General features: G+C 34.1%; 1 protein-coding gene across 3 annotated transcripts in view; it reads left to right on the forward strand.

Moving 5' to 3' along the window:
* LOC109533969 (insulin gene enhancer protein ISL-1) overlaps positions 1–13,906 on the forward strand; it is a 65,650-nt gene that overhangs the window by 29,860 nt on the left and 21,884 nt on the right. For all 3 annotated transcript variants that reach the window (XM_048667514.1, XM_048667516.1, XM_048667515.1), the window contains one exon: positions 9,665–9,857. In XM_048667514.1, coding sequence (XP_048523471.1) covers positions 9,665–9,857 — 193 coding nt within the window. The remainder of the gene's footprint in view (positions 1–9,664; positions 9,858–13,906) is intronic.

The raw sequence follows: 13,906 nt of genomic DNA on the forward strand, positions 1-13,906 counted from the left end.
AATTTAATTAAGATTATAATTATATTAAAATTCGTTTAATCATTAAATAATTAGAAATGTGTGATGGAAGGCATATTATGGGACTATGATGGTATTGTTCAATATCTATTTATTCTGAGTTCCAATCACCAAATCGTGTTTTAATGGCGCAAAAAAAAACGTTTGCTCTCATCCGGTGTTTACTTTAATCTAAATCTTAATGTGTGCATATCCATATCTCCACTGCAATATTTGCCTGTTTTCTTTTGCTTTTTAAATTGATCTAGAATTTGATTAGACATGAATCATTTCCCTTAGGTATGTTCCTTGTCTCGAACTAAATAAGACCATAGCTTCCTTGTCTCAAACTTTTATATTTCCTATGTTAAAATCAAATTTATGGCCTGCAGAGAAAGTGAACTTTTGAGGACGCTGCTGCTACTAATAGGCACGGAAGAATTCGGATGAATTTTAAATACATCTACACATTACTTCTTGGACCCACTGTATAGCTACCCTTTGCCATAGACAGTATTCTGTTTATTTTTTTTTTATTGAAGAAGGAAATTTATTGATTCGATTTAACGTCCCATCGACTAAATACTGGGTTCCTTCCAAACATTTGCTTAATGATTCGATTGATGACGCTCGGAACACTAAATACCCAAAATGCGGGCGACATCGGACACCCAACACCTAAACGCCGGCGCCTCTTGGCTTGTCGCCGACTCGACAACGCTTCAGGGGGCCCATAAATCACCCTTTTTACTTGTTTTGCTTGGAAGATAGGGAAACTGAGGCCGATCCCTCAATGGACCGGAAGATGTCGAACCGCCGAGTTCGTTTACAACAGACATTGGGAATCTCATAGAAGAAGCATGTGTGCGGAATGTCATCAAAACGGCATTGTTGAATGTGCCACATGCTCGCGTGTCCAGCTTGAGGAAGCGAAAACGTCTACTTCTGGCGCTTTATTCTTTGCATTGAGTATTGGAATGTAAATAAAAAGTTTTTATGAATCATGAATCAACAACAGAAGAGCAAAGGGTTCTAAAAATTAAAATTCTAGTTAGTGAAGTGAGTTCAGAAACAAGTACAAATCAGCGCAAAAACTCGTTTTTTAACAGCAAATCGTAAACTCAAACCTCAAATGCTTTTCTTATTGCACTCATCAGAATGAATCTGAAGCGTGTGAGTTTTCACGTAGGTACTTTAAATTTATTTACAAAAAGCCCGATTTTCTCGATTTTTTAATCTCTTTTAAATATCTTGCCATGGTTTCATTTTTTAAGTCAAAGCCAAATTTAGGTTTCAGCTAACGGCAATTAAATGAAAAGAACACAAACTGGATAAAAAAATTTCAACGACACCCCAAAACCGCGAAAATCGTTTGAAAGCTCAAGTTTCAAGCATAATCCATTTCATGCATTCATTTCATTTCATTTATATTCTTAAGTATAATATGCGAACTATTCCGATAAAAATAAATGTAGAGCATTTAGATCTGGAAAACTCGCAGGCCAAGGTACTGTTTCGTGATCTCTTTTCGAACACTCAGCCTCATATAGGCAACCTAATCCACTTATCAAACATATATATATATTTCAAGTGTTTCCGGCGCACTGTGACCAGAGCATCACATTTCAAAGAAACTGAGAATAAACTCACTCACAGTCAATAGAGACAAAACACTAAAGCCATCAATACTGCGAACATATGCGATGTAAACATGGACAGGAGAAAAAGTATTCAATAAATGGGACAACAGACCACTTGACATCATGAAAAGATCATCCATAAATTGGTCATCGAGGTATAAAGGATAGTCGAAAATTAATTTGAAAAATCAACCATACTCACGTTTAAATAAATTGCCCAGCAAACTGATATCATCCATGGCGTGTCTATTATTGAAAATATAATTTAAAATGCTGTAGTTTTAGAATCAACTATATAGGGTATTCCAGTAGGAACCGGGTCGATTCCAGACCCGATAACTTTTCTACCGGACCCCGTATACTTATTCGGAAAACGCCCAAAACATCATTCATTATAAATAAACGTTCATATATAACACTTGTCTCTATATCTTTTAACTGAGAAAATACAGAGTAATTTTGACATTGGTAATTTTTAAAATTTTCCGCTGTATCTTAATAATGCAAAAAATGTTTGATTGATTTTACCATTGTACTTGTTGCCTAAAAAAGCACTTGGCAGTTATAATAAATACGTTCTGTTTGCACTCACAATTACGGAGATACAAAAGTATCGAAAATGGCACATCCTGTAGATACATAAGTCAAATGTTGCACATTTCTGGGTTAAAGTTCCCATTTCAACTTAAAAGCTATTGAAAGATTTCCACAATTTAAATTGAAATTCGGACAAAACGACGATTTCGAGAAAAAAATTGTTGGCGATTACAACAATGCCATTCTGAATTGAACACTCGCTTAAGTTTCCAGACCAAGCATTCATTGATTAAATTGGAAATTTTTCACAAACAGTTTGGTCTATTACTATCAGACAAGTGTAATATTTTTCTTTAGAAATGATAAGTCTAGCAATTTCGCTATTAAAATTCACAATATAGGGTTTCCCATAAAAAGATGTAAAAAAAATCAACTAACAACTACCCGAGTTTCGTCTTGAAGTTATTAGAAACTCATTATAGCGACGCTCTTCGCAATTTCAAGATGTACAAATTATGGAAAAACAGTCTTTAAATTGACTAATAAATATGATCTAACTAGCACCATATATATACAAGTTATTGAACAACATTTGATGAAGGCATTTAATTTGATTCATTTATTTTTAGACGCTTTCACCACGCAGCATCCTGTATATGTTTCCTTTTATGCCCTTTTATAACGTTATTACTTAGTGTTTTTAATAATGAAATGAAACAAACGTAACTTTATAGCATAAAGAACGAAATTGCAATGTCCAAAGCAACAAAACATGTTGATTCAAAAATTACTTTTTTTTGTGCAAATAAATTAAGCGAAAAGGTTGTCGCTTTAAACTTAAATGGGATAATTAATAAACAATTACACAAAAAATCGAGTTTTATGGAATAAATTAAATACAAGTTTGAAATACCAAAGTAAAAAGGCACTATAAATGGTAAATAAAAAGGTAAATGTGTGCAATTATCTATTAGTAGATAAAAGAAAAAATAAAATTTAGCCCAGGTAATTATTAGATTATTAGGTAATTAATGATTCGAATACACAGAAACACACATTCAGAGTGATTTAGTGGCGAAAATTTCAATATGTATCCAGATACAGTGTGTAATAAATTTACGTTCACAACATCTGAATAAATTAATTGCAAAAAGCTTTCTAACTACGGCGTTATAAAAATTACCAATAGAATTAGGATTTTTAACTGTGACGTTCGGTTAAAGACAGGAAGCAGTTCGCGGTCTAAAACTAAAATAAGTACGTTCTTGAAAGTCTGGTTTTTATGAATTTCAAGATCGAACTCCCGAAAAGAACCCACTGAATGCGAATTTCATAACGAGGAACTAACAAATAAACGTTAACTCTTCCTTTATTTCCGTTTAACCGCCAGTTTAGGGAGTATTAAATGTCAAAGCTCGCAATTGAAGTTGATTTACTACACATTGATTGGTATTTGGTCACTTTCACATGTCCGTAAAGCAAAGCTTACCTCCTCAATAGAAGTTGGGTCATTTTGAAGAATAGCCAAAACTTGACACCCTTTTGTCTGTCGATTTCAATTTATCGCGGTCTTATACCAAGCTTATAAAATTTTATAAGAAACCGTACACGTTTGTGAAAATTTTTGTTTAGGCAAATCAGAAATCGACTTTTTACGTGGTGTGGGATAAATTAATGAATAATAACGGGTGTTTACAAGAGTTTGTCTACAAGTCCTTGTTTAAAGTTTCGTCTAACCCCGATCTATGCAAATAAACCTAAACTGTGCCTGCAAAATTCTTGATTGACAAATCAACCATCTGGGAAGATGCAAACACCTGATGCTTGCCAAACATCCAGGAGTAAATTATTTTCCTCAGCGGTCTCAAAGTTCAAAAAATCCACCAGTTTCAAGAAATAGGCACGGAAACGAAGGTGAGAAATTGGCCGTCATCTCCGTTTAACCGCCGGTTTAGGGTTTACTAAATTTCCAAGCTGACAATGGATATTGATTTATTACACTTTGTTGGTTTTTGGTGCTGACATTCACATGTGCGTAAAACAAAGCTTACCTGGTCAATAAAATTTGGGTCATTTTAAAAAATCCTCAACCCTTTTGCCTGTCGATTTCCACGTTAAAAGTCTATACAATTTTAGAACGAAACGGTTTTTCAATCCTAGTTAGCAATAAGAAAATTAGTGCTATCAGGAAAAATGCTTATCCACAAATCAATGAAAGGCTAGTAGAATATACTTTATGCATTTTTTGCCTCGCACTCGAACTCAGATTTGTATATTTTTAAAATCATCAATTCCCATAAAGTCCTACGTTTTAATTGGACAATTTCGACCCGTATCGATGTCACCTTATGGCGCTATTAGCGTCCCACTTAAAATGAAACCCTAATTAATAAATTACCATCGAAAATTGCAATCGTTTACTGCAGACCTTCCGCAACTGCGATTTCGTCTTTATTATGCATTCAATAACGTATCAGCATAAGGTCATTTCTAACCACGAAATCCATGTATCTTATAAATAAATTCATGTTGATTTGAGGATTTCCAAATGATAAATCGCCAGCAAACTTTCACCACTTTCAGGAGCGTTAGCAATATTCAAGTTTGAACGAAAGTAGGCTAGAGATACTGTTTTTGGAAAATGAGCCTACTAAATAAGCAATCAAAGTACAAAAACAAATTCAAAAAAGGGCCGGGCTTAAGTATTTTCAATCAAACACTAGCCCAGAAAGAAATACATAGAAAATTAGGCAAACATTTCAGTGGGAATTGTTTAAAGTTCATGTCCTCACCAAAAATGTTCGTGATTGGCAAATTGAGCACAGAAGAAAAATGCGCAGTAAAGTGGAATGGAAGGCCACAATCATTAAATTAAGTAAATAATCACTATTGCCGCATTACAGGTAAATCAACAAAACATACACCTACTTGGAGGGTTACAAGTTCCTTACATATCGGCTTACCATTTACGCAAAACTTTCAGGTTTTTATTGAAAAGGAATTGAAAGGACGCAAGCCCGGCCAAGCAAGGCGGTGGACAAAACTTATCCAAAAAAAGCTTTAATTTAATTATGTCGGGTTTTGGATAGGATCGAATTTTGGATCCAGTTTAGTCCATCCTCAAATACTCGTAGGTATAAACGACCAACCCATTAGAATTTCCAAAACCAAGAATACCATTGGAATAATTGTAAATGTGATTTGAAATAAATGCGTAGTTACTTACAGTTCATAAAAGTTAAAAGCTTCGGTATTTTATGGCCTCCTTGGCCATTAAAGCGTCTTTGAGTGCAACGATGTGAAATATTAAAATATTAATAAACTCTCACATTGACAGTGTTCATTGTGTCTACGTTACTCATATGAAATCTCATGAACTAAAAGTATCTATAAAGTTGTATGGCTAAAAATCTATACATGCACAGGAGGATCAAATTTGAATCCGATATTCAAAGAGACGAAAGGTCTTCAAATATTTTGTGAGTAAAATAGTTCATTAATGTGCAATTAGCGCAATAAACGCTTATCACTTACCGTGAATAAAGTAAAATTAAATTATTCAAAGTGTTTATAATCATTCGTACCTTCTCAATCTGACGTCAATATTTGAAAAACTGCAAGAGTGACCAAAGAAATACAATGTCTAATTTGAACTCCATGTAGCCTGCAAACGAAGATGAAGAAGCAATTTTAAATATACGTTCATATTGACATTTCTATAGAGTGTTAATTAGTGGTAAGTTCTTTTACATCTGGGAATTGAATCACTCTGTACATTTGCTCGACAAATTGAGCCAAACTAATAGAAGCAAAAAGTAGGTTAAGATAAATAGCAAAATGAGTGCCCGCATTATCTTCACATCCAAAGGAAGATAACATATACCTACCGAGGAATTATCGTGACCAAAAATGATTTGAAACCCACTAAACACGAACGAAATATATTGAAAAGTTTCACTAAACGAAAAATACTCTTCCAATACCTAAGGAACCAAGAGACAAAAAAAGTATGATAGAAAAAACTGCCACTAAAATATGCAAAGCAATATTATGTAGACCTCTGCTAGATACTAGAATATTAACAATCAATAACGCGAATAAAACGCAAAATCACACACACACACACAAATAAAAAATGTATCGGTAAATTGAAATGATAACTAGAAAAATTCACAGAAACTTCGAACACTCGCCTTTTGATATTGAAATAAAATCAATAATGGTAATATTCTTATATACTTCCGCGAATTGTAACAAATTGATGAAAGACATACGTACATAACATCAATTTCTGTGTTGCTCGATGGACAAATAATATAAAAAGAATCACAATAATTGCATCACTGCCAAACAGCTTGGGCAGACTATAACTACTTATACATACAAATAACTATGATGTCCGAAACTAAGCCACCCTGTGTAGAATTAAGACTCAATTGGTGACAAAATTTACGGCTAATAACAACATTAATGTATCCCATCTAATAAGTGCTAATTGAAGGAAAATCACTAGATCTCAGATCCGGTCAACGTTGAGGCCGCCGCCAATTTAAACGTGCCGCGGAATTTCACAAATCTGTTAGCTGACGTTAATGAAGCTATTCAAATTATTATCGTTATGTGGTATTTTTAATATCCCCAAAGTAATCAGGTTGTATAATCCCCGACTAAAAGCTCCATGCTGGTGCATTCTTTGGGGCCCATGGCGCCGCTCTTATCGGCAGCCGGCCTGCTACAGACGCTCATCTCTCGAAGTAGGCTCATCTTCATAGCTTTTCACTATCTCAGGGGCTTTTCTAAGAGGATTTGGCTGCTGGATGTTTCTGTTCATTATTGACAGGGTATTTTTGGTTATTTATTACGTCGATGAATACACTACACAAGAATGGCTAATGTTTGGTTTGCCACCGGTGGCTCTGTGTTCACTCGACTCTATTATCTAATTTACTATCTATTGTGCCTAATTCTCGGAAAATCAACGTTTGTTACCCGATATTTGACGCAGCGAACACCGGAGGCTAATCTTCTCGGTATTTTCGTCGCTCTGTCTTTTCATTTGTTGCGTGTCAAGTGGTATTTCGATCATCGACAAAAATATTATGAAGTTAATCCCGAAAACCGGCCGAAAAGAAAGCATTTCCGTACCTATGCTTACATACATAAGCGTTTGGTCAAAACGCTTCATGTAGAAGCCCCAAAATGTCTCACTTTGTCAAACTTTGAAGCAAAAATTGTATGCTGGCAACAGTAATGGGTTTAATTTCTTTACTTTATTGTATTTGAAGTTATAGTTGATATTTTGCATACTGATGGTGATTTAGGGCACAGAATTAAATGGGCGAAAATGTTTAAAAAGTGAAAATTGAGAAAAATGGTTTTAGTATGTTTTTTGTGTAAGGGTTTTTTACATGTTTTACATGGTAAAAAAGTATCATGCAAATCTAGAATATCCCTTTTTCGTTATCAAAGTTTTTGCAATTTGAAAAACCATATTAAGACATTGACACAAAAGTGGTAACTTTCGCATATTTAGAGCCCGAGTGTCACGCCTATGATTCCCGTCGGATTTAAGAACATTTTATAAAGTTCAATTGATACAATTTGCAACAAAACCATATTCCTGTGCTCCAATTGAAGAATTCTTTGTAGTTTTCAAAGTTACATCCCTCGCACGTTCAATGTTAAAAATGTGCTTACCTTGTAGATAATCGCTTTCACTAACAACTTTTCTCAGTGGTGTTTCTTGTACATGCGGATTTCGATCACTTTTCACTCATTAAAATTCACTATTTTTCATAAGTTAACAAAGAAATCCAACACGTTTACGCTGTCTGTCACACTGATGTCATCGTCATTCGAAAATGTTAGCGCATTTGCCACGTGTATATTTGATATTTGGGTTGATACAGGTTATTTGCTTGTTATTTTTAATTGATATTTTGTTTACACTTGACTTCTTTTTCATACTTTTGGTGATATTTGAGCTGGTTTCGGTTAATATGGGCTTTTTTAAAATCGCATGTAGATACCTTTTTGTTAATGCCTGTTTTTTTTTTGAGAAATTTAGGCAGATTTTGCCCCCAAAACGAGAAATTGGCAACTTGTTATAGTGTAGAGTATGCATTGTGGGTGGGAGGTGTTTGGAGTGCAGACAGTAGGCGTCCTTTGTTATCTTATGGAAAAGTTGACAATTTTAACGAGCAAAAATGGTGGAAAACCTAATTTCTGCCAAAAAACGCCACTAATAAACTGTGTTATTAAAGAGATTATTAAGAAAATTACACATCTTAAGTAAAGAATATATCTGTATTGTGAACTTTGCGACTTTAGATTGAAGCTGTATTGATCAAACCGAATGATAACTTTGGACTCAGCGAAGCTGCAACTTGAGTTAATTTACATTGTCATTCTCAAATTTTTAACTTCTTAATATTATTTTCTTGTTTTTTTTTTGTTAACCTATATAGAATTAAGTTATTTCTTTTTGTTAACTTATATAAAAAGTTTTGCTTTTATTGTCTTTAGTACCTACATACTCTTCGATAAATATCAGTTAAAGTCAATATACGAGAGCTTAGATCAAAAATTTAGCTAGTTGATTAAAGAGCAGCATCTAACGTGGGTTTTGACCAATTTTCGCTTATTAATATAGGCAATAAACGCACAGTTTTGAAGTTTAAAAAAATGTAACCCAAACTACCGAACAGTAAAAAACTCATTTGTGACCAAAGAGTGGTGTTACCAAATTTGTAGAGAAAAATATGCATCATATCATATAAAAAATATGTATATTAAATAAGTAGTTAGAGAAAACCATTACATCAAAAATATATTGGTTTGCGATCAATGGGTTATTTAAAATTCTTCTATGCAGTTAGTCGAATTTTTGAAAAAAAATCAGTATGACGTAATTTACAAGAAATCAATTAATAGAATTAAAGTTGCCGTGCTTGAGCAATTTTTTTTCTTCTTAAAAGACGCGATTTAAAATATTCTATTCTTTACATTACACCATAGTGCAACTCGCGCTGAAAACGGTCTAATAAAATCAAGCGACGCAAAAAAATTTCCAATTCAATATTCTAATAAGATTTTCAACTCGTATGTTTCAATTAAAAGCTGTTTATTCTTGCCAAGTAAATCCGCACAAGTGTGGCGAGCTTATTAAAGGGCAATTTAGCGTATTTATAAAGCCATAAAATAATTTATGAAAAAAAGTGGATCTATACTTTACTTGCAGCGACCGGTATCTGGCATACTATTACGATGTTTCAGTAATTGGTTTAAATTGCTCAATTTAGTTAAATCGTCATTAGAAAATTGATGGGAATCTATTAAGGGCATTTTTATCGGTCAACAACAGTTGCAAACCTCAGAACAACAAACGTTGCTCGACGGTTTTCTGAATGATCCAGATGGACTTTGTTGACGATTATTTGCTTGTTGGACTCCATTTAACAAATGTTGACCTTTGTTTTGTCTGATTGCAGAAAAGCCACGCCGTTTAAGCCATTGCATGGGGTGCGGTAGTCAAATTCACGACCAATACATACTACGAGTGGCACCTGATCTGGAATGGCATGCTGCCTGCCTGAAATGCCAGGAATGCCACATGTTTCTGGATGAGAGCTGCACATGCTTTGTTAAGGACGGCAAAACTTACTGCAAACGCGACTATGTGAAGTAAGTACATATTGATACGAGATTCATTTTCGAAAATCCCATTCGAAAAGTCACACGATATTAGATCAACAACGTTCTGATAATTTCGAGGTTCTGGCGGGTCTGTGTGTGGCTTTCGCACGAAATTCAATACCGTGTCTCGGGTTATGTTGTTTTAAGTTTTTCTGGGGTTTTTTTCTGAGCAGAGGAACGAGGAGGATAGGAAACACCTGATCCGGACCACCGACAAACTGTGTTATGTTTTTTTAGAACAGGAAAACATCTGCAAAGTGTTCATTGTCGCAATCGAATATTTTCGGATTGYGTTGCCGATTTTCGTTCATTCCAAGCGAAAAACTTGTCGTTYAAATTAACCSRCTCTAAGAAAAGTGGATTGTGTTCCTAAGTCGGTCCGTGATTTCGCGCTATCTTTGATACCGCACTTTTYCCCGATTTATTGACCAATAAATAACGATGGTTTTATAATGAGATAAATAAAATAATGAAACTTTCTCAAGCCTGCCCTGAATATYACTCGAAAGAGGCAATCTGTAGCTTTAAATGAAGAAAGCCTCACTTTAGCAGGACATTTTTGGGAGTTTTCAGGATTTTTTMAGATCCTCAAATGAAGCGATGGGTCGTTGGACAACACGGATTTTTCAAAWATTCGCCAARGAAAAACYAAMAATTTCTCARTACGGCCCAKAATATAACTCRAAAGAARAAGTCYGGGGCTTTAAGTGTGGAAAAACTCACTTTAATAGGAAATTTCCSAGARTTTCYAGTATTTTGTTCAGTTACTAAGGCARGGSGATTKGCCGTTGGMAAACACATATTTTTCAAAAATTWTAYCAGAAAAAGCCAAAAATCCCACAATCCGTCCCAAAAGTTCACTCGAAAGAGAAAATGCTCTGCTTTAAGRGTGGWAARTCACACKTWAAAGTAAATTTCTGGGAGWWTCCAGGCYTWTTCGAATACTGAWTCGAAGCGAATGGTCGTTGGGCAACASCGATTTGTTAAAACCAAAAATCCTTCAATTCGGCTCATAATATGATTCCCAAGCKAAARTWMGCTGAAAAACGCAMTTTAATAGAAAATATTTRGGAGTTTCCATGAGTTTTTCAGTTATGAAGAGTAGTGATGAGCAAAGCAAGACCAAGRCGAAGACCGTGCAAWTCTTGTCTRTTCTTGCGTACATAGTCTTGGATTGTATTTTTCAAGTTATAGCAGCCTATTTTCATAGAACATCCTGTATAGGGTAAGATATATTCACTTCAATAGTACCCATTTCGTCTTAGACGGGTATTGAGCAAAACCAATTAAACGTTTGCAAATGATAAATAGATACTAAAGAAAGATAAATTGATATTAAGGAAATTATAATTAAATACTACATAATTGAAATATATAGGGTGTTCCGTAAATATGTTAAAATATTCTAACGGCGCGTGTTCTTTTAGTCATTGAAGAAGGGGGTCTTCCTGAGAATTTTCCTAATTTGAGGTTTCGTTGTTGAGTTAAGTATTTGATTTCCAAACTGGTGGAAAATATTAGTTTTCGTTGTTTGCCTTTAAAACGGTTAAACATAGAAAATTTTGGTATACATTATAAGCTAATTGAGTGCCATTCTATGGTAGTGTTTCGTGGTTCAGTTTGCTTTTATACAGAGTAGAAATGTAGAACCCAACTTTTGTATTGTTCAGAACTTTTTTGTGTCCACTTAAACTTTTCTCGACACAATCTTGTTAATTACTATTTACCAACTTTTTTATCTCTTATTGTTTTTTCCTAAGACCACTAGGTTGCCCGCAAAAAATAAAATCGTTTTCGTTGCCGTTCTCAAAATCTGTAAGTAATTAAGTTAATTTTAAAAATTTAATAACGTTTTCATATAACAATTTTGGTACGCATTATTAGTTGATTACTAACAACCTAAATTATTTTAATAAATTGTGTATTTTGGTTCAGATTACAATTATTAAGTTTGAATAAATGTTACTTGGTAAAAACATGGTAACAATATGCGCAACGATATAAACAAGCAAAATGAAATTTAAATAACCATTCTAATGTTAACTTAGCAGCAGTCTTTGAATGAAATTAAAATTTACGGACCGTAAAGTTTGCACTGAAGTTCTTATTTCTCTAGAAATATTAAATATTCTTTCCTAAAGTTATTCGATTGTATTCACTTCTGTTGAATGAACCGTATTTCTCAAATGGCCCCAGAAGTAAAAATCGAACGCGTTTAGATCGGGAGGTCTAGGAGGCGAGTTTTAACCAAGCCGAAACGATTTAATTTTTTGCGGGCAAACTAGTGCCCTTAAGAAAAAACAATGAGAGGTAAAAAAGTTGATAAATAACTTGTAGTAATTAAAAAAATTATGTTGATTGTGCACACAAAAAAGTTCTGAACAAAACAAAAGTAGGAGTTCCACATTTCTACCCTGTATAAGAGTAAACTGAACTACAAAACACTACCATAGAATGACACTCAATTAGTTTATAATGTGTACCAAAATTCAAGTTTCTATGTTTAACTTTTTTAAAGGAAAACAACAGAAGCTAATATTTTTCGCCATTTTGGAGATCAAATATTTCAAAAATGAGACCTCAAATTTAAAAAAATCTCAGGAAGACCCCCCTCTAAAATGACTAGGAGAACACGCTGTTAAAATATTATAACATATTTACGGAACACCCTATTCAGCTACAGTCAAAAGGGCTATTCTATGAGACAAACTCAGCTTGTACTTGGACAAACAGAAAATCACAAACCATTAATTATGTCGATCAATAAGCAATTATGCGTAGGAAATATCGACAACTAACTTTATTTTGCAAATATTTATATCAGCTACCCCCGATTTAGTTAATCTGAAAGAAAAGGGAAAACATCTGGAATCAATCACATGTTAAGTACGTATTGTTTTATTTATGTGACACTTGCTTAGAGCTTTTCACGTTTCTCATTTAAAGTTTTCGGTTAAGCTTTTAAAACGGTCCATTTTTCTTATTCATCTTATTTAAGATCTACAAGTTTCGATTTGATGCGGTTCAGTATCGGATTACCGTCTTGATGAGACTTGAGACTACAAAAAGTCTTGGTCTTGCAGGACACGGTCTTGTTCTTGCATACAGAATTTAGTTAATGTACAAACATACACAATAAACTTCATTTTATAGTCTTGGTCTTGGTCTTGCAAATCAAATACAGTCTTAGTCTTAGTCGTGCATTTTTTGCAAGATCAAGATCAAGACGAGTCTCGCTCATCACCAACGAAGAGCGAGATCAATCTCTAATTAAACCTTTTCACTCTTCTACTTACCGGTATCTTCAATAACAGCATGAACGTTAGAAAATTCGATTCATGGAAAATACTACCTTTAACTTCTCAAGCCAAGATTTACTCATCAATGTTCCATAATTGATCCAGAATATTCGAGTATTGCTCAACGGCCATAGAAAGCAGCGCGACGTATTTTAGTTAGTAAACAAGCTGTTCAATCAAGGGTAAATAGTAGTGCGATTAATGTCGGTTAAAACCTGGGTTGTGTTTATTAAACCCACAATACAGGGTTAGTGAACCCCAAGCACGGTAACAATTTATGGGGTATTCCACTTAAAAAGGTGAGCTTTTTGAGCTTAAAAAAACACAAATGGAATGGATATTATGACCGCCCTGTAGTTTAAAAGGAAAATGTTTTGCAAACCAAATGTTCTAAAAATGATTTTTCCTGCCAAATTTGAGACTTGTCGGTAAACACGATGGAGAAATTTTGGATTTATCGACACTAGTATCTAGTATCTTTTTCCTGATTAAGTTAAAGAGGGCAGGTCTTCCATTCCATCCCCGCTCATTAGGTACTACTGATAGGCATCAATTGATTTTCAAAATCGTATTATTAAGCAAACCCCGAAAAAAAAATTACCCGAAAAAGAATTTATTGAGGCGGTAGATTTGCGTTTAATATCCACATATTTCCAGTACGAAAACAAGTTCTATTCACAGATATATGGAGTAACAATGGGTTCTCCCATAGCAGCAACAATTGTAAATTTGGTAATG

This window comes from Dendroctonus ponderosae, unplaced genomic scaffold (assembly GCF_020466585.1).
Source record: "Dendroctonus ponderosae isolate FM_Combo_2020 unplaced genomic scaffold, Dpon_F_20191213v2 Dpon_F_20191213_6, whole genome shotgun sequence".
Classification (NCBI taxonomy): Eukaryota; Metazoa; Arthropoda; class Insecta; order Coleoptera; family Curculionidae; genus Dendroctonus; species Dendroctonus ponderosae.